General features: G+C 39.7%; 2 protein-coding genes across 4 annotated transcripts in view; one reads left to right on the forward strand and one right to left on the reverse strand.

Moving 5' to 3' along the window:
• The window catches only part of CD96 (CD96 molecule), a 94196-nt gene that overhangs the window by 41059 nt on the left and 31785 nt on the right, over window positions 1–21352 (forward strand). For all 3 annotated transcript variants that reach the window (XM_066241606.1, XM_066241607.1, XM_066241608.1), the window contains exons 6-8: window positions 8423–8513; window positions 11779–11967; window positions 19403–19495. In XM_066241606.1, coding sequence (XP_066097703.1) covers window positions 8423–8513; window positions 11779–11967; window positions 19403–19495 — 373 coding nt within the window. The remainder of the gene's footprint in view (window positions 1–8422; window positions 8514–11778; window positions 11968–19402; window positions 19496–21352) is intronic.
• ZBED2 (zinc finger BED-type containing 2) lies at window positions 2543–3170 on the reverse strand. Its single transcript, XM_066241938.1, is given in 4 exon segments — window positions 2543–2600; window positions 2602–2917; window positions 2920–3044; window positions 3046–3170. Coding segments are annotated over 4 exon segments (624 nt in total).

Consider the following 21352-nt stretch of genomic DNA (forward strand, 5'->3'; position numbering starts at 1 on the left):
TCTTCCACAAACAGCTCATAGGAAAGACAGAGCTGGTTGTTAGAGCAGCTGAAAGTCTTAAGAACAAGCATAAAAGGGAACCACATAGGTGAGGACTGAACGAGGCAAGATACCGTTGTTATACCAGGACCCTGTGTGCTTCCAGGCTCAGGGAGGACCATGTCCAGGCAGTACTGAGGCCGCCTGCCAGATGAGAGACCACTGTCTTCATCTCCTCTTGTCTTCCCCAGCTTTCACCATTCCCTTCTCCCCAGGCCCAACCCAGTTTTTGTTGTTGTTGTTGTTTTTAAATAGGTTCCAGAGAAATCATCCAAAACAAAAGTCAGCTCCAGCGCAGAGGCCAAAGGATGTCCACGTTGATTTGATTCTGTTCCTGAGTTAACATTTTAGCATATCTTTAGCAACTTAGGGAATTTTTCTCTTCCTGTCGACTGTTAGTCTTCCTTTTTTCAAACTATCTCTGAATGTTTAATGATGAAGATTAAAAAACAAATCTGAGAACAGTGGATGGATAAGCAGTCAGCATTTCAGAGGCAGGGATAAAATCCAAAACCTACTTGCTCAAACAGAGGAGTGGTCTGTATGTTCTGTAAAAACAAAACAGACGCAACATAACATTAAAATTGACCTCAGAATCTAAGAAAATATTCTCTGTCCTTCACTCTTCCAGACGACCATGGGCTATTTTATTTTTTTTTTATTTATTTTTATTTTTTTAATAATTTTATTTTTTTAATGGGGCAACATCAATAAATCAGGATACATATATTCAAAGATAACATATTCAGGTTATCTTGTCATTCAATTATGTTGCATACCCATCACCCAAAGTCAGATTGTCCTCTGTCACCTTCTATTTAGTTTTCTTTGTGCCCCTTCCCCTCCCCCTTTCCCTCTCCCTCTCCCCCCTCCCCCAGTAACCACCACACTCTTATCAATGTCTCTTAGTCTCACTTTTATGTCCCACCTATGTATGGAATAATACAGTTCCTGGTTTTTTTCTGATTTACTTATTTCACTTCGTATAATGTTATCAAGATCCCACCATTTTGCTGTAAATGATCTGATGTCATCATTTCTTATGGCTGAGTAGTATTCCATAGTGATTCCCATCAAAATTCCAATGACATTTTTTAAAGAAATAGAGCAAAAAATCATCAGATTTATATAGAACTATAAAAAAAACCCAAATAGCCAAAGCAATCCTAAAGAAAAAGAATGAAGCTGGGGGCATTACAATACCTGACTTCAAACTATATTATAGGGCCACGACAATCAAAACAGCATGGTATTGGCAGAAAAATAGATACTCAGACCAATGGAACAGAATAGAAAACCCAGAAATAAAACCACATATATATAGTCAAGTAATTTTTGATAAAGGGGCCAACAACACACAATGGAGAAAAAAAAGCCTCTTCAATAAATGGTGCTGGGAAAACTGGAAAGCCACATGCAAAAGAATGAAACTGGTCTACAGTTTGTCCCCCTGTACTAAAATTAACTCAAAATGGATCAAAGATCTAAACATAAGACCTGAAACAATAAAGTACATAGAAGAAGACATAGGTACTAAACTCATGTTTTATTTTTCTATGGAGAATTTTGCCTAAGGAGCTGTCTCTCTTCTCATATCTTTACATTTTTCTCTATCCCTTTTTCTTTTAACTTTTCTGCCTCTCTCCCATATTTCTCCTATTTACCCTATTTCTCCATATTCTTTTTTCTTTTTGAGTTTCTTTCATCTTTTCTTCACTTCTTTAACAAATCTTAGTATGAAACTAAATTATATTTCAAACTATTTGTGAATGAATGTTGTCTTCTATTCTTTTTAAAGGAAATTATCCTCTATTCTCAATGTTTAATTCTCTGTGTGCTAATTACGCATTAACTACTTATGTGTTAAATTGTTGAATAGACTTAGATGCTTCAGACAATTTATAGTGATGAAACGGTTTTAATATTACTCAGGTGATATAGCCCTGCAACAATGGGAGAAAGGAAGAGTCTGGAAATCTCAGGATCAAGCTTGTTTGTCCTTCCACTACTAGATTCCACAGAACAAGCTTTGCACCCAGTTCTAAAACCACCACCGGTACGCATGCAAACGCCCCAGTCTCAAGAAGCCTGAGCTCTGCTCATGGTGGAGGTCTCTCAGAGTGAGCTGGTTATGTGGGCCCTTTCCCAACCAGCTTCAACTGCCACAACCTCAGCTTTACCAAAACGAGGTGCTTAGGCATAAATCCCAATGTTTTCACTTATCAATGTTGGCCCAAAACAACTTCCCGACCCGTGGTGGCAAAACAACATCTATATTTAGTCAGTATATCTTAAAGTTTTGATCAGTACAGCACTAAGCACCCTACAGAGAAGCATCTGGTTAATTCACACCTGCTGAGATTAACCCATAGGATGTGCTCTTTCTCTTAAAGAAAACAATCCCACAAAATTGTTTTTGCTATGTATTTAAACTGGAGCTAAAATGGCTCTTCTCTATGAGTATAAAGCCAGTGTTTAAGGAGTAGATTTCCCCAAGCCTGATTTAAACAAAACGGAAGGGACAAGCTGCTGCAGGCTGGTCCATCTCCCTCAGGCGGCCCCTTCTCTGCCCTCACCTTCCATTCCATCTTCAGGATGGCCCTCCCCACCTCCTCCACTGCTCGACCTCTCCTTTCCACTGCCCTCTCCGCCATTCCACTACCCTCTCCCTCCTAAAAGGTCCTTTTCTCCTTGGCCCATGAAGCCAAGGACCCCACCTGCTCTGGGAGCCTGGCCCAGTCTCCCTCAATGCCCATGGGGACCTGGGGCCCTTGAGCCCGTGTGTCCTGGTGCTGCCCTGCCTGCCCATGGCCGCTTTTCTCCAGTCCCTCTCTGTGCGTGCTATTCAGGTGGTTCCGCAGGGCTGTGGTACCCAGCTAACCCGGGAGCCACTGCTCACCTGCCTGCCACACAGGCAACAAGTGGCGTATTGGTTGGGGTGGTGCCCTGCACGAACAAGGGCCAGTTGGAAATACTCCCGAGCCTCAGAGAACTGGGTTCCTTGTTGGGTACTGGGGTGGGCTTGGCACTAACAGTTCTCCTGTCTCATGGGCCGCCTCCTCCTCCTTTATCTGTAAGTCCCCTTTTGCCTTCATCCTGATTCTCTCCTCTTCCCCTTTTCTTCACCTCATACTGTCTCCTCTTCTACAGCTTTTCTTGAGCTAAAAGTCTTAGTTGAACCACATGAAAGCTAGCTATGTATTTGGAAAAGAACTGTGGTAATAATGCTCGGAGATTCACAATAATGATCAAAGACTGGCCATGCCTGGGTAGTGTGATGTTTCTCCTTTCTGCTTCTCTGGAGAGTCGGGGTGAGTCAGAGCTGAGCAAAATGGCCTCCGAGGCTCCCCGTAAATTCCCTCTGTGCCTGGATAATACATGCTGACCCTGCCTTGGCCAGACCAGAAAGTACAAAAATAAAATAAAAATTGTGCAACAGTTAACAAGCTCTTCAGGGATCTCTGTTCTCTACCTTGGGTTTTCTTCCGGCTGCTTCCACTGTCTCAGTGCTCCTGGGTGCCTTTCAAATGTTTTTGGAAGCAGGAGGAGCAGCCCCAGAGGGCAGGCTGTTCAGGATGCCCAGGGCTGGGGCTTAGCCAGGTTTCTCTCGGTGTCGGTAGCAGCAAGCACGGACAGACGCCAACGTGAGACTCGTGCTTCCTAAGAACTGGTGCAACAGGCAGAGGCTGCAAAGCCCGCGAGGGCCCGGGTAATCAAGTTCCAAATGAGAGGCCAGTTTTTCTTCAGAAAAATACTGCGAGGCCAGAATTCTAAGAAATTTAAATGGCAGGCTTGTCTGTTCTCAGCAGGAGAAGCTGGCATGCATGGAGGGGAAACAGGTGGAACATACCTCCCCAGGCTCACGTCACCTCCTGGTCCTCAGCAAGCAGCTCAGCACAATCTCTCTTCCCCAGCGCCATCACCTGCAAAGCCAATAGCGGATAAGACCTTCCTGACAGCAGCTTATTCCAGATGTTTGGCTTATTTACCCCATTTTAAAGATGAAAAACAAATACATGGAATATTATATTACATTTAAAGAGCAGCCTGACCTGTGACTCCTTACTTGGATCATTTGTTAAGTGAATGAGAACCTTATTCAGCAAGTTTTGCAACCCCAAAGGGTTGGGAAACACCCACCAACCACAAGTGGGTACTTACAGGCAAGGCAGGCGCTGGTCTTGTCTCTGAGGGCTCCCATGCAGGGTGACTGCTCTGTACACTTTGAAGAGTTATGAGCGGACTCCTGCCCCAGAGGAGATTACCTCCACTTCCTGGTCTCTCCTACCTTCAGAGGAGCCTTGTTCTCAAGTAGGTGTGTTCTTGACTGTTTCTCCACCTTCTCCCCAGCACGAAAAAGATGTACCTGGCATAGGTTATGTTGTAAAAGAGCAGAGCTAGTACCTACACGTGTTAGTTCTGTTTCCAGATAATTAGATCATCTGGGTTACAAGCAAAGATTTAAGAGGAAAAGGGTGAATATGGGCAGAGAGACCACATGCCTCAAGGGCATCTGTGGTTTCAAATATTTTGTCCAGTTGTCAGACCAAGAATCTCAATTTTGTTTAGAGGCTATAGATGTTGTAAATAGAATAAATAAAAAGCCAAAGAGCCTGACCAGGTGGTGGCGCAGTGGATAGAGCGTCGGACTGGGATGCGGAGGATCCAGGTTGAAACCCCGAGGTCGCCAGCTTGAGTGCGGGCTCATCTGGTTTGAGCAGAGCTCACCAGCTTGGACCCAAGGTTGCTGGCTTGAGCAAGGAGTTACTTGGTCTGCGAAGGCCCACGGTCAAGGCACATATGAGAAAGCAATCAATGAACAACTAAGGTGTTGCAATGAAAAACTGATGATTGATGCTTCTTATCTCTCTCTGTTCCTGTCTTGTCTGTCCCTATCTGTCTCTCTCTCTGACTCTCTCTCATCTCTGTAAAAAAAAAAAAGCCAAAGAACATGCAAGAAAGGGAAGATTAAGTAAACCCCCAAATTCAAAGAAACATGGCAAATTGAGAAACAGATTTGGTGTTACTTTTTATTATATTATGTAAATAGAGACAGAAAAGCTGAAAGGCTGCCGGCTTCTACTCTCAGTTGGAGTAAAATAAAGGGATAATAACAGCTTAAAAAATATATAATTTTCATACATATAAATAAGTGAATGTATAATATAAATTTAAGGAAAAAAACCTGCCAAGAAGAAACAGGATCACTTTAAAAATGATGTCCTTGGAAGAAACAATCTTGAGTTCTAGGATAAAAGACAGAAATGGCAGAGTCAAGACCATGTAGAGACTGAAAATAAAATTCAAATGAAGGAAAAAGGGTGGGGGTGGGGAGGAAAGATTCCAAATGGCAATGAAGAGCTGGTGAAGTCATAGGGAAACTTATTTTTTTTTAAGTTTTCCCTTTTTAGACTAAAGAACTAAATGTTTTAAAAATAATTTCTTGCAAGACCCTTTGGAAAAAGTTCTGTCCAATTTGTGGAAACTAAATATGGTTAACTGACAAAAGCATTTCATCTGTGGAAATAGGGAACAATCAGTCTTACATACAGATTTGGATCCATTTTTCCTGACTCCTCAGTCTCAGGGCTCCAACCATCACTGGCTTCCCTCTGCTTCTAGGACAGTATTCCCAGCTCATACCTGGCCTATCCATTCCATCCATCCATCTTTCTGAATTCTCCATCACCTTCCAACAGGGACCACCTACAGAGTTCAGGCTCATCTCTTCCCTGTCTGCAAAATGCAACTCTGTTCTCTAAGTTATTTTCAGATTTCACTCTTCTCTGAACTCCTATAAAATTGTCCAAATACTTTTTGGCACTTACACTACAACTCTTTGTGCTATTATTCACTTATTCCAGGTGGACTTAGAATAATATGTTGAAAAAACAATGATTTGGCTTCTCTCAGAGGCAACAGGCACATAATGAATGAGTGAATGATTTTACTTTAGAGCAGAGGAACACGTTTTTGTGTGTGCTTGTATATCTGTGCACATGACTTTTGTGCAGATTTACTAACTTTTTTAGTTTTTTTTTTAATTTGCTTATTGATTTTAGAGAGAGAGGAAAGGAGAGATAGAGATGAGAGAGAGAGAGACATCAATCTGTTTCTGTACATGCCATGATTGGCAATCGAACTGTCAATCTTTTGTGTATCAGGATGATGCTTCAACCAAGCAAGCTAACTAGCCAGGACTTTTTTTTTTTAACTCATTTGGGCCAAGTTGAAGTTTCCAAATAAAAACAACTCTGCTTGCTTAGAAAAACCATATATGCTTGATGCTTCCTGAGAAGTTTGACTTCAACTTGAACTAGTGTAGTCTACTTTTTTTTTTTTTAATTTTTGAGAGACTAGGAAAAGTTTCAGAACAAGAACCAAATTCCTAAACAAAATCTTAGGACAGTCTGGAGATGCTGTAAAATATTTGAAATCTTAATCATTCCATAAAATCAGGATTCAGAGAATCCCTAAGATTTAAATCTTTTAAACATTTTTATTAAGTTGACAAGAGCTTTTTAGCAGTGAGACAGTACCTTTGTAAAAATAATAGAACCCCCACTCCTTACCGATATTATCATATCATCATCTTTGGGTGAGTTAACTGAGCATGGAGGAGATGAACCATAAGGGTGTTGATATGATAACACTTCATTTCCTATAATTCTCACATCTCTTCATGGACCACCCAGAGATAATCATCCATCTTTGACATTGTGTTGGATTGAATAAACTGAATTATTTTTCTTTCACTTAATAAAAGTATTTTTTTAGGGGTCCTGACTTTACTTTTGATTTTCTAAGACAGAAAGTGAATAATTCCAGAAATTGGCATTCTTGTCACTGCATGTGTCCCCACTGTTTGCTACAAGAGATAGCTTCCTCTGACAGTGTCATTATTTTCTTGATATTTTTGTAGTGACATACTGAGGGATGTTCCGTTGCACTTCAGTAAGATATCACCAGAGAAACGTAACTGAGTATGCCTAAATTTGGTTTCTCAGCTTTATAGGTCCAGGCTCTGGGCTAACTAGTCTGTGGGGAAATTGACACACCAAGCATCATATACAGTGAACTGTTCCTTATTAGTTAGCTAGCATATTCATCAATTGGCAACTATTTAAGAACTAAGAAGAAGTGCTGGTAATATGTAAACTACACATATCTCTTGATGAGAAAACAAGTAATTAGAAATAGAATTATAATTTTGCTGTATCTCAGATAAAGTAATGGGGCTTCAATAAGTCTTATTGGATAGTTTCATCAAGCTATTGAAGAAACTACCATCTCACAAAGAACACAGTGCTGAAAGTAAAACATAACTAACCCTACCTCTAAACTTTTTAGTTTTGTAACATAAACTATCTGTTCTTCTATTTCTCTCTTATTTAAATATAATGTGTTTACCAGGAATATTTTGGACTATAACTGAAATAGTATAGTTTCCAATTGTGCCATCAAATACATTCCACTCCCTTTAGCCAGTCTGTGATCCTATGCCTTGATTTCCTCATATGTCAAGTATATCTTATCTACCTAATAGTATTAAGATGGTAAAATAAAAAACAAATTCGGGCCTGACCAGGCAGTGGTGCAGCATATAGAATGTCAGACTGGAATGCTGAGGACCCTAGTTCAAGACCCCGTGGTCACCAGCTTGAGCACAGGTTCATCTGGTTTGAGCAAAGCTCACCAGCTTGAGCCCAAGGTCACTGGCTCGAGCAAGAGGTCACTCAGCCTGCTGTAGCCCCTAGGTCAAGGTACATATGAGAAAGCAATCAATGAACAACTAAGGTTCCGCAATGGAGAATTGATGCTTCTCATCTCTCTCCCTTCCTGTATGTCTCTCTCAGTCTCTGTCATGAATAAACAAACAAACAAACAAATAAATAAATAAAACTCTCTACAAATAATAAGTGAGATATTTATATTAAGAGGTCTCTGTGGTTGTTACTATAAATAGTACTTTACATTATCTGGGAAATAGTAACAATCAAAGCATAGCACTTAGTCTAAAAGAATATTCTTCTCTGGCCTCTGCCTGTTATAGCTTCTTCCCTCTATCCTTTTATTTCCATTTCTACTATTTTATCTGCCTCTGTAGAATTGTAATTTTCCTTTTTCAAAACCAAGAATTCAGATTTGCAACATTAGCAATGTCCTGGATTCCAGCCATTAATTTAGAACATCTTTATAAAGAGAAAGTCTATTTATAGTGTAATTTTTCACACAACCTCTTAAATGTAAACATTGTATTGTTAAAAGTAGAGAACATGTCTCCTGCCAATTGGCCTCTTGTGAGGGTTAGTGGAGGTGTAAGAAACATTTCTTTCTTCAGAATTTGCAAGTAAATCTTCCTGTTTCCTGTCTTTACCCCCAGAGAACATTTACCTGCTCACTGAAGAATGTATTTCCTACAGCAAATCTCACATGGTTTATAGACAGAAGCTTTCCTCAAAGTGAAAGAGAAGGTAAGAAAATCATTCAGTGGAAATAGTTTTGGCAAAGAAAGAAAACAAAGAACAATAGATATCGAGAAATCGCGGTTGCCTAAATTCATCTTGGCTTTTAAGAATAATTCTCATTCCAAGAAAAACATTATCTTGCCAACTGGATGCCACTTTCTCATCTGGGGGTGATATTCCCTAGAATGTAAGAAACACAGTTGACTTCATCAACTTCATACAAACACTAATGTTTTATTTCACTGTTAGTAAAAACATATCTCTTATGTGAGGGCAAAGAAGTTTACTTCGACACAAATTATTAATAATCTCACTTAGTTCAATTAACTTAGTAACGCTGCATTAAGTCAATAAACAAATGATTTTGACATTTCCTGGTAGGGACCTGGGAGGAGTGGGAGTTGGGGGGACTGGAGGAAGTGCACATAAAGGACTTGGCTATGTGACAGGAACATGGTCACGAGGAGGATTAAAAGTTAATTAAAACACACAGTGAAACAAACTCAGGTGAGTCTGCTCAAAGCCATATTTTTTATAGGTGACAAACAAGACAGCCTTTGCCAGAACAATCCCAAGCATCCTTGCCTGGGAAAACAGCCTTTTTCCTTTTTCCTGAGTCATTTTTTCTCAAAGCGCAATGTATTTTCAGCAGTAACTGAATCATGTAGCTCTTATTGCATTATTATTTTTAATTGATACAATTAAAAGTTTATATTGATGAATGATTGTGTTAATATGCTTCATACTTTTTAAGACTACTATTGGTTCTGTTATCAGTTCACCTTAAAAACAAATCACCCACAATAATGACGGGATGCAATCCTGGTGGTATTTGTTAAATGTCATTATAAATAGATATGTTCTTCTCTTAAATAAACTCTGATTTGGTGTGCCCATTATGTTACCGAACCAAAGGAGTTAGTTTGGTAACATGCATCAAAGCTGGATAAGATACAAACAGGAGTTTTCAGCAAAAAAAAGTAAAGGTTTATTTAAGGAACTGGCATCATGCTTAAAGGCACAGGTGAGCCAGTACTCTAAACTGTGGCTCTCCAATGGCCGCTAGGTGATAGATTATATAGGGGAAAAATCATTAGTCATGGTAGCTTAGGGCATTGGGGTCATGGAGCTAGAGTAGATCATTGCATTAGGTCCTGATGTCAGCCATGGTGTCGTCCTGTCTGATTTCATAAGGATGTGGTTAATAGGTTGTGGCTAGGGCTGAAACGTAACTGAGGTTAAGTTGTTATCCTTAATTTGGCAGAAATTCTGTTCTAGTGGTTGACAGACCTGAGGCTTTGTTCTTAAGACAGTTTGATGCTGACCAGAATGTAACATCCTAAGGCAGTGGTTCTTAAACATTTTGAAGTCGGGGCACACTTAAAATTCTACAAATAATTGTAGACACAATATGTACAAATTTCTGAGAAATATGTTATAATAAGTCAAATATTAAAGAAAAAATATAAAGTCTAAGCATGCTTTTATGGTAATTAAATGAAATAAATATGACAAAATTAAATTTATTCTGACATTAAAAAACATTTTTATGTTACATTTTTTTTGAGTTATGCTTTTTAGAATTTGTAAAAAAGAGGGGTTAAAATAAAAAAACAACAAAAAGGTTATATGTGTGTGTGTGTGTGTGTGTGTGTATATATATATATATATATATATATATATATATATATATATACACACACACACACATTCTTAGTAAGATTTAGTTAAATTCGGCAGGTCCTGGTGCAAATGTGTTAAGTTTTTTCATTCTTGTGTTTAAGAAACATGAGCCTGATATGTCCTAGTGATTTCTTCAATGTTTGGGCATATATTTGAAAGGCAAACTCTCATTTCCTTGTCAATACTTTGAAGAATTCCTCACTTTATACTCTTAATTGTGTTGAGTGCAGAAAACCCCCACCATATATATCATCTTAACTTTACACTAAACAAAGGATAGAAGAAACTTACCTCCAGTCTCTCCAGGGAACATGGGGGGTAAACAATCCAGCATCACAGCTTAACAGCCTTTTGCAACCTAATCAGGCAAGTGAGGTGAGGGGTTGGGCAGACTGTCAGCTTACAGCCAATTCCCCACACCTCTGTCCCCCAAAAATCTAAACTCCAAAAACCCTGTTGGTTTTTTGACCCCCAACATGCACATATTTCTCTGGAATACTGTAGGGCACACCTGGAAATCTTCTAGGGTGCACCAGTGCACCCTGGCGCACACTTTGAGAACCACTGTCTTAAGGGTTTAATGATTAAAAGAATGGATGTGCAGCATGTGCAAAGGTGGAAGGATCTGGTTGAAAAAAGGCGAGTGACTGGACAAGGATAGCTTGAATAAGTAGAGAACTACATTAAAGAAATGAAGGTCCTGTACAATTACCCTGCCACCCATAAAGCCAGACAGTGTGGTCAGAATTCTGCCAATATTTAGTTATGAGTTTGGCAAGTAATAAGTTCAGAACTAGCATTTAGAACCTTCAATGTAAAGAAACTATGATAGTTCAGAAAATTATGGCCGATGATGACAGATGTCTGTGCATTAAATTCCTGCTGCAGTGTATGCTAGTTGAAGGTTGTACTAACAGGCAGTTAAATAGGGTTCTAGTTCTAAAAAGGACTGACAGGACCCAAAATGATAATGGATGTAAATCTAGAGCTTATTGCAGGGACAAGATACAATACAGCAACCCCATTACAGTAAAGATATACACTATATATATATATTTACAGCAAGGGTGCAGTGAAGTCATGCATGGGCTCCTTTGTCCTCTCTCTGTAAGGGAGACCTGTGGAAGGAGGAGCCACTAACGCAGCACAGAACATTTCAGAAGTGGGGAACCCAACATGGCGTCTCAGCTGAGGGCATTTTATATTTTCCTTCCTGGTCACTTAGGCAGATTCTTGCTGTATGTACAGACTCCACAGCAGAGCCCTACCAGGTTTTCACCCAGGTCAGATTCTAGTCATCAGTCCTGCCCCCAAATCCTCTGAACCCTGGTTACAAACGAAGCAACATTCTTAATCAATCTATTTCACACCTTGACCATGGATCAATGCCCTGCAGCAGTTTGAGCAAAAACAGTTCTGGTTAATTTCAGGCCTGCTGGTGAAAACCCCCACTGCCCAAACGCTGCAGTCTGACCCCCTGAGACTCTCCATTACCATAAACCAAACCATCGCCTGCCATGCCTTGGCATCGCTGGGTGGCTCATACAGGAAATGATAGTGACTGACCTTGTTTTTATTTGTCTTGTAGAAATACATGTTACTAATGAAGAGAGAAAAGACAAAAGTGGATTTCTCAATGTGAAGTCTGTTTTTACAAGAGTGTATGGCAATAAACCAGCCCAATCAAACAACCTGACCATCTGGTGTATGGCTCTGTCTCCACTGCCAGGAAATAAACTGTGGAATATCTCATCTGAAAAGATCACTTTTTCCTTGGGTGAGTTTTCTGTTTAATAAGATCAACAAGGTGGCCAAGACTTCCCTAAGTTCAGAACATTACTAATTGGAACAAATAGAATACTCATTTCCCTGACATTTTAATCTCAGAAAACTCTTGCTACACAGCTCAAAATTATTAAAATTTCAAAGTAGCAAACATTTTTTGACAAATGGAATGCTACTTAAAAGATTGCTTCAAATACAAAGTAATTGACTCTTGGCCTGACCAGGCAGTGGCGCAGTGGATAGAGCATTGGACTGGGACGTGGAGGACCCAGGTTTGAAACCCCGAGGTTACTGGCTTGAGCCCAGGCTCATCTGGTTTGAGTAAGGCTCACTGGCTTGTGCCCAAGGTCACTGGCCAGAGCAAAGGGTCACTCATTCTGCTGTAGCCCCTGGTCAAGGCACATATGAGAAAGCAATCAATAAGAAACTAATGTGCTGCAACAAAAAATTGATGCTTCTCATCTCTCTCCCTTCCTGTTTGTCTGTCCCTATCTGTCCTTCTCTCTGTCTCTGTCACACACACAAACAAAAGTAGCTGACTCCTGTTTTAAAGAATTTTGTGTGAATACAGCAAAATTATTTTTCAAATTTTATTAATCATAACTCTTAACCCACATTTTTTGTTACTCTACCACACAATGAAAATTAACACTGATATATTGATGATCAAGAGAGATCATCATTTAGGAATATTTAAAATCCTAAAATTCCTACTGAATCATTAAAAACATTCAATTATATATAGTATAATGGGCAGGCAATGAAGGAGATATAAGTACTTTAAGAATAGGAACTATATCTTAATGGTGTTAGTACATCTGGTTTGAAGCACAGAATCTAGCACATAGGAGATTTTTATGACTTGAAAGTTGATATGTAGGATCATTTTATTTATTAAAACACTTGATTAACCAGGTCAAATAATGGAGATTTTACTACATAAAGTACATGAACAAATGTTTCAACAAACACTGTGACAACTGATTGCTTATAAAAAAAAATAGAAATTTGTAATGACAACTGTCAAAAAGGCAAATATAAAAATAAAGTAAATCTATAAAACTTATACTGATCTGCAAGTCATTAATAAACTCTGCAGGGCTATTGACATCTCTTACCAACTTCTTATTTTCATCGATATTGTAGTCTATAACATATTAATAAGAACCAGAATAATTTATAAGGGAAAGAGTGTCCTTTTGTTTCAAGGTCACAGCCTGTGTCTTCAGTCCTTCCCAGACCTGTCACAATTGCAAGGTGATTGGTTCCTGATCCTTGAATGGAGAAAGATATATGGATGGCTCAGTGCAATCCATTTACTATCCAGAAAGAAGTGCCAATATGATACTGAAACAGTAGCATCATTCCTGTAATTCCCTCTCTTCTCTCTCTCTCTCTCTCTCATGCACAAACTCAAACACACACACACACATTATCCCTGACTTTAGAGTTAATTATTCAGATATGGTCATGAGTTTACAATGAAACATTCATATTCAGCCCTGGCCGGTTGGCTCAGCGGTAGAGCGTCGGCCTAGCGTGCGGAGGACCCGGGTTCGATTCCCGGCCAGGGCACACAGGAGAAGCGCCCATTTGCTTCTCCACCCCTCCGCCATGCTTTCCTCTCTGTCTCTCTCTTCCCCTCCCGCAGCCAAGGCTCCATTGGAGCAAAGATGGCCCGGGCGCTGGGCATGGCTCTGTGGCCTCTGCCTCAGGCGCTGGAGTGGCTCTGGTCGCAACATGGCGACGCCCAGGATGGGCAGAGCATCGCCCCCTGGTGGGCAGAGCATCGCCCCTTGGGGGCCTGCCGGGTGGATCCCGGTTGGGCGCATGCGGGAGTCTGTCTGACTGTCTCTCCCTGTTTCCAGCTTCAGAAAAATGAAAAAAAAAAAAACATTCATATTCAGCTTTGCCTAACTTTTTCAAAAATAAATATACCTTCTTTCCTGAAGGCTAGGCATAATTAATGCTGCAGTCTTGGAACAGTAGAGCAAACTGGTTCTCACATAGGTTTGCCAGTAGTTTTGGCAAAATTTAATGACATGAGCTAGAGACCAAACAACCTAAAATTCCAAAGAGAACCTTATTTCCATCGTGGACAGACCTATGTTTTAAACACCAATATATTGTTATGTTAAATCTGTGCTTATATTTTTGTTTAAAGATTGTTTTTTTTTATTTTTCAGTGAGAGGAGGGGAGGCAGAGACAGACTCTTGCATGTGCCCCAACCAGGATCCACCCAGCAAGCCCACTAGGGGATAATGCTCTGCCCATCTGGGGCATTGCTTTGTTGCCCAGCAACCAAGCTCTTAGCACCTGAGGTAGAGCCCATGGACCTATCCTCAGTGCCAGGGCCAACTTGCTCCAATCGAACCATAGCTACAGGATAGAAAGAGAAAATAAGAGAAGTGAGAGGGGGAGTAGTACAGAAGCAGATGGGCACTTCTCCTGTGTACAGGAATCAAACCCGGGACATCCACATGCCAGGCCAACACTCTACTACTGAGCCAACAGGCCAGGGTCTAAAGTCTATTTTTTAAGGCATTGTTAGATTCACAGGAAAATTAAAGGTACAGAGATTTCCCGTATACCCCTCCCCCTACAAACACACATGCATATTATCCCTCATTAGCAACATCACAGAGTTTACAATTGAAAAACCTCCATTGATGCATCATAATTATCCAAAGTCCATAGCTTACCTTAGGGTTCATTCTTGGTGTTGTATAGTTGATGGATTTGGACAAATATATAATGACATGTACGCATTATAGTATCATACAGAATTGTTTCCCTGCCCTAAAAACCCTCTATGGTCCATCTATTCATCTCTTTCCTAACACACCCAACCCTTGACAAACTATCTCAATAGATTTGCCTTTTTGAAACCTTATATTGGAATCATACAATATATAGCCTTTTTGGATTGGCTTCTTTCATTTATTAAGGTATATTTAGGGTTCCTGTATGTCTTTTCATGGCATGAAAGCTCAATTTTTGTTTTTAGCACAATAATATTCCATTGTGTATATGTACACATTGACCTATTGAAAGACATCTTGTTTGCTTCCAAGTTTTGGCAATTATGCACAAAGCTGCTATAAACATTCACGTGCATATTTTTGTGTGTGCATGGGTTTTAGACCAGTTAGTACATACCAAAGAGCACAATGTCTGGATTTTATGGTCAGAGTATGCTTAGTTTTCTAAGAAACCACAAAACTGTCTTTCAAAGTAGTTACATCATGTTTCATTCCCACCAGCAATAAATAAGATTTTCTGTTGCTCCACATCCTCATTTGCATTTGGAATTAGTGTTCTGGACTTTGGCCATTCTGATAGATGCGTAGTAATATCTCATTGATGTTTTAATTTGCATTTCTCTTGTGACATGTGATGTGAAGCATCTATTCAAGTGCTTATTTCACATCTGGTAAGTCCTTTGGTGCATGTGGTATCAAAGTTTTTGGCCCATTTTTTAATCAGATAGTTTTCTTATTGTTGAGTTTTAAGACTTCAGTGTATGTTTTGGATAACAATCTTTTATGAGATGTGTCTTTTGCAAATATTTTCTTCCCAATCTTTGGCTTGTCTTCTCATTTTCTTGAACGTTTTTTAGTTTTAAGATTAGAAAATAGGCACTGGCTGGTTTGCTCAGTGGACAGAGTGTTGGTCCAGCATATGGATGTCCCTGGTTTGATTCCCAGGCAGAGCACACAGAGAAGTGACCATTGTCTTTTCTACCTCTCCTCTACTGACTGTCTCCCTCTTTTCCTCCCACAGCCAGTGACTCAGTTGGTTCAAGCATGGCCCCAGGTGCTGAGGATAGCTCAGTTAGTTCAAGTGTCAGCCACAGGGGCTAAAAAATAGCTCAATTGTAAGCATTGGCTCCAGAGGGGATTGCTGAGTGGATCCTGGTTAGGGCACTTGTAGGAGTCTGTCTCACTATCTCCCCTCCTCTCATTTAAAAAAATATATTAGAAAATAATGAATACTTTTAGGGTAATAAGGAAGATACTCAAAGCATATTATAATTCCAGTATTACAGGACAGCGCTGGGTCTAAGTATAATTTTAGGATCTGAGCAGATGGTTATTTTTAAATTTTTATAATGAGCTTTTATCATTTATGATAAAATATGAAAGATAATAAATCTTAAAGTATCCAATTTCACAAAATTTTAGCTTACCTTCTGGCCACAATTTGACATAGATCTTTGCGGATGATTTAGAAGATGCAAATGAGACTCCGTTCTGTACAGTGATGTCAGCACGGTGTCATATTTCTCTACTTGTTCCAGTTCTTAAACACTTTCCAGTGTGCCTCCTGTGCCTGTGGCAGCACTGCTGGATGCTGTGTGGACACTGGATGCTGTATGAACACTGATGACTTGTCCAAGGGTCATTGCCTTATCAAGCTATTATTGTTGGTAGATACTAAAATGAAAACACAGAAGAAAAATCTGCTGTCTCTGATGCTAAAGCAGAGAAATTCTGGGTCTATTACAGAGCAGAAATGAGATTCAGTGAGAGAAGAGTAATTGTTCCTGCCTTTTGTTTCCAGAGAAGAGTAATGATGTTGGAAGACTGCACGATAACAGCCCTCTGAGGGCTCCCTTCCCCCACCTAACCCTGGTCCCCCAAGAAGTTCAAATGCTCAGTGATTCTTACTCTAGAAAACTCAGAAAGGGGAAGGGTCAGGGTAGGGGGTGATTGGTAGCTCATCAAGCAGTTATTTGAGTTGCAGGGCCTGCAGATTCCTGTGATTCAATAGTAAATTTTTTTGAAAGCTCTTTTCCAAAAATATCATATCCTGCTGGCCTACCCTATCAAAATGTCTAAAGTTGTCATAATGCACAGTCTATTTTGGAGAATATACAAAGTGTGTTTTGCTTTGTTGAGGTGGAAGGAATGTTTTGTTTTGCTTTAATTTAAAAGTTGAGTGTGAGTACCCATTGGTGGAAGGAGGGTACTATCTTGGCTATCAAATCAGACTTGACTGAGAAAAGGAATTATGAGTTAATAAGTTGTGTGAGTATGTGTGTGTGAGTGTGCATGTGTTTCTTGGGATGTGGAGAGAGAATTAAAGAGCAATATGTCAATAATAGAAGAAAACTATTGGATATTGGAGTGGGATGTGCCAGACAAGTACTTCTTGTTATGTCCCTCATACCTGTGACTGATCCTGGGAATCCTGAGAGCATTAATGAAGGACTGTAATAGAAATACAAATCACCGAAGGATCTTGTTAAAATGCAGATTCTGATTTAGTAAGACAAGGAAGGGTGAGGGGAAACCTGAGATTTTGTATTTCTATTAAGTTCCTAAAGAAGCCATGGACCACATTTTGAGAAACAAAGAATTAGCACTCCCTGGAATTCACTTATTTTTTTATTTTTTTTTATTTTTTATTTTTTGTATTTTTCTGAAGCTGGAAACGGGGAGAGACAGTCAGACGGACTCCCGCATGCACCCGACCAGGATCTACCCCGCACGCCCACCAGGGGGCGACGCTCTGCCCACCAGGGGGCAATGCTCTTCCCCTCCGGGGCATCGCTCTGCCGCAAACAGAGCACTCTAGTGCCTGGGGCAGAGGCCAAGGAGCCATCCCCAGTGCCCGGGTCATCTTTGCTCCAATGGAGCCTTGGCTGCGGGAGGGGAAGAGAGAGACAGAGAGGAAGGGGGGGGGGCTGGAGAAGCAAATGGGCACTTCTCCTATGTGCCCTGGCCGAGAATCGAACCCGGGTCCCCCGCACGCCAGGCCAACGCTCTACCACTGAGCCAACCGGCCAGGGCCCCTGGAATTCATTTCTACAGGGAGCAGCTATGTGCTGATCCAGCTCTGAGGAAGCCCCAAAACTGACCCAGCTGCCCTAAGGGCAGACACATGGTTACTGCTACCCACTGCTGATCCTGAAGGCTCGGACTGGCTTGCTATAGAGTGGACACACTCAGGAACAAATGAGTTGCTTCAGATCAGCAGCAGCTCAGCCAACTGACAACATGTAGGAAATGCAATGGTCTGAAAGCTGGCTGATGTACATTTGTTAAATTTTGCATTTGAATTTTGGAAAATAACTTTCCCCTATTAGGTTTAAGCTGCTCCTTTTTTACTCCCTGAATTTTGTTTTGACCAAGGAAGAGTTTCCGTTTCAGTCTGAAACCAGAAGGATATTTTTTTTTTACCTCAGTTTTCATGTTGAAAGCTCTGGATCACTTCTGTCAGAGGGCAAAGAGCTCCTGGGAGACTGGGTTAGGTGGGGAAGGGGGCCCTCAGAGGACTGGTAACTTGTAACCTAACAACATCATTACTTTTCTCTGGGAACAAAAGGCAGCAAATACTGCTCTTCTCTCACTAAATCTCTTTTCTGCTTTGTAATATTCCTAATTTCTCTGCTTTAGAACTCAGAGACAACAGGTTTGTTGTTTTTTTTTTTTATGTAGACAACATATAATCAAAGGCAAGACTGTGTTCCAATAAAACATAGGCAATGAGTGGGATTTGAACTGTGGGCCATACTTTGTCAACTTCTGTTCTAAACAATCTACAGGAAGAAACACCTACACATCATTTTCCCAGGTCCGTGCTTCAACTGATTAAGGTTATTACTTTATAAGATGGTGTTTATGATACACCAGTAGACAGCAATGTACTTAAAGCTGATCTTCTTTCTTCCAATGTTAAGAAGGAAATTATAGTCATTCAGTCATAATCCACTTGCATAAAATACAAAAATGCAAAGTGAGGAACAAAACTATTACTTCTCTTGAGGGACATACTTGATGAGTAATAAGGCCTTTACTAGGGTAAACTCAAAACACATCATAAAGATCCCTGGGTTTCTTTAAGTTAGAGGAAGTGTATCTCAAAGGTTTGGGATGGAAAAGTGTTAAAAACAGCATGCACAAAGATCAAGAAGTTACATCCTGGCCCTGGCAGGGGCTCAGTGGATAGAGCATTGGCCTGGCATATGGACGTCCCAGGTTTGATTCCCAGTCAAAGCATACAAGAGAAGCAACCATTTGTTTTTATTCCTCCATCCCCCTTTTCTTCCTCTTCCCCTCTCACATTGGTTGGAGGGTTCAAGTGTCGATTGCTTCGAGCATTGACCCCAGGGCAGTGAGGGTAGCTAGGTTAAAGGGCATCAGCCTCAGGCACTAAAAATAGCTTGGCACTCAAACATTGTCCCTACACAGGGTTGCCAAAGGTAAATCCTGGTTGGAGGGCACATGTGGGAGTCTGCCTCACTATCTCCCATCCTCTCACTTAAAAAAAAAAAGTTACATCCTTCTGCCTTGCCTATTAAAAAGACCTTAATAATGATTTGTTAAATGAATAAAAAAGGTTTTTGGAGGTGCTAAGTCAATACTTTATTTTTCTATTACAATACTTTTATTCATTATAAATCTCTGCTTCATTCTTTCAGGCTCAGTGAACCCTGCAACAGATCCTACAATCAATGTTACAGAAGCTGCCCTTGACACCCAACCTTCTCCAGCCAACAGTATATCTTCTACAAGTAAGAATGTTTGCATAGTGTTTTCATTTCCATGAGCTATTAATCCTTTAAAGAAGCATATTGATAAAAGAAGTGCTTTTAAATTTGCATCATCCATTGCCCTTTCTAATCTGACATTTTAGATAAAAATATTAAGTATTATTCTCATGATTTCCAAGAGTTAGCACAATTTCCAAACCCTTTCACCTGAAGCCCTAGCAAAATCAGAGTAAATAAATATTCACTGAGATATTAAATTTTGTATTTATTATTAATAGGTTAATAAATTGACAGTCCTCCTCCATAGCTGTGTTCTAGGTGGGGTGTTTAAGAAATTAATTCTAAGCCCTGGCCAGATAACTTGGTTGGTTAGAGCTTTCTCCCAACATGCTGAGGTTGCAAATTCAATCCCGGGTCAGAGCACATAGAAGAATCAACCAATGACAGTATGAATAAATGAAACAACAAATCAATGTTTCTCTCTCTCTTTCTCCCTTCCTTTCTTTCTGAAAATCAATAAATTTAAAAAAAGAAGAAAGAATTTGTTGTAAATGGAGATCTTATGTACCACAGTTAGGTAAATCACTTTAAATTTAAACTTGTTCTTGTTGAAATTAATTTTGATCTAGTCAACTAGTGAGGACTCTGAATTCAGCCTCCCAATGGCATTATTAATAATGGAGGCCAGGCTTGGTCAATGTTTCTATGGTGAAGAGATAACATTGATTTTCAAAAATTGGCACTGATACAAACAAATCATTAATTTCCATGTCCATGGATTTGTGTTTAACAAAGGACCATGATGACTTTCTCTAAAACAAAACAAAACAATAAAACCCAAAACTATATTCTATATGGAGTAGAAGTAAGGTTTTCATTCTTTATGAAAATTCTTATTTAATTAAAACTATTAATTTTAGCTCAAAATGAGAACAAAAAATATAATAAAACAAAAGTAGTCAGTGGTAATGAACAATTCCTTTTAGCTTGTTGCCTTTGTTATATAGTCTGCAGTCACTGTCACAGCTTGATACCTCTCAGAAAATAAAGCATGTGGCAGAGTGAGAAATGCTTGCAAATCTCCCATTAGAAATTTTACGTTCATCTGATTTTCCCTAGTTCTTCAAGTTCTGTAACTTTGTTTTTTAAACTTACTTTGCTTTCACTCCTAATGCATTATTTAGTAATAAACCATAGTAGATTATACTACTCTTTTTTAACAAATATTAGCATATTAAAAATAATACCTTAAATCTCTGTAATACTGTATGAATTATTTACCTATTGTTTCATGTCAAATTAGCCCAAAATTTAACAACTTATAAACCATATTATCTCAAATGGTTTTTAGGGCTTAGAAATCTAGGGAAAGTTAAGCTGGATGATATGGCTCAGGTTCTCCTATGAGGTTGTCGTCAAGCTGTTGGCTGGGGCTTCGGTTACCTGAAGATTTGACTGGGGCAGCAGGATCCGCTTCCATGCTCCAGCGTGCTAGCAGGAGGTGTCAGTCCCCCACCACCTGGTACTTTCTGTGGGGCTGCTCACAATGTGGCAACCAGACCAACTAATTCAATAAGGTGACCTAGACGAAGCCACTCTGCCTTTTTATGATTTGGTCTCCAAAATTGAACACCATTACTTTTGTTTTATTCTATCTGTTCTTTAAAGCAAATATCTAAGTCCAGACAAACGCAAGAAGAGAATTAAGCTCAATTTCTTGAAGGGGAGAAGATCAAAGAATCTATGAACAAATTAAAACTACCGTATTCAGTCACTTTGAAAATGTTTGTACATAAAATGCAATGTGATTTGAACTTCTTTATTATGACAGTTAGACAGAACAAGCATTATCATTCTCATTTTTCAGATGGGGACACT

This window comes from Saccopteryx bilineata, chromosome 8 (genome assembly GCF_036850765.1).
Source record: "Saccopteryx bilineata isolate mSacBil1 chromosome 8, mSacBil1_pri_phased_curated, whole genome shotgun sequence".
Classification (NCBI taxonomy): domain Eukaryota; kingdom Metazoa; phylum Chordata; class Mammalia; order Chiroptera; family Emballonuridae; genus Saccopteryx; species Saccopteryx bilineata.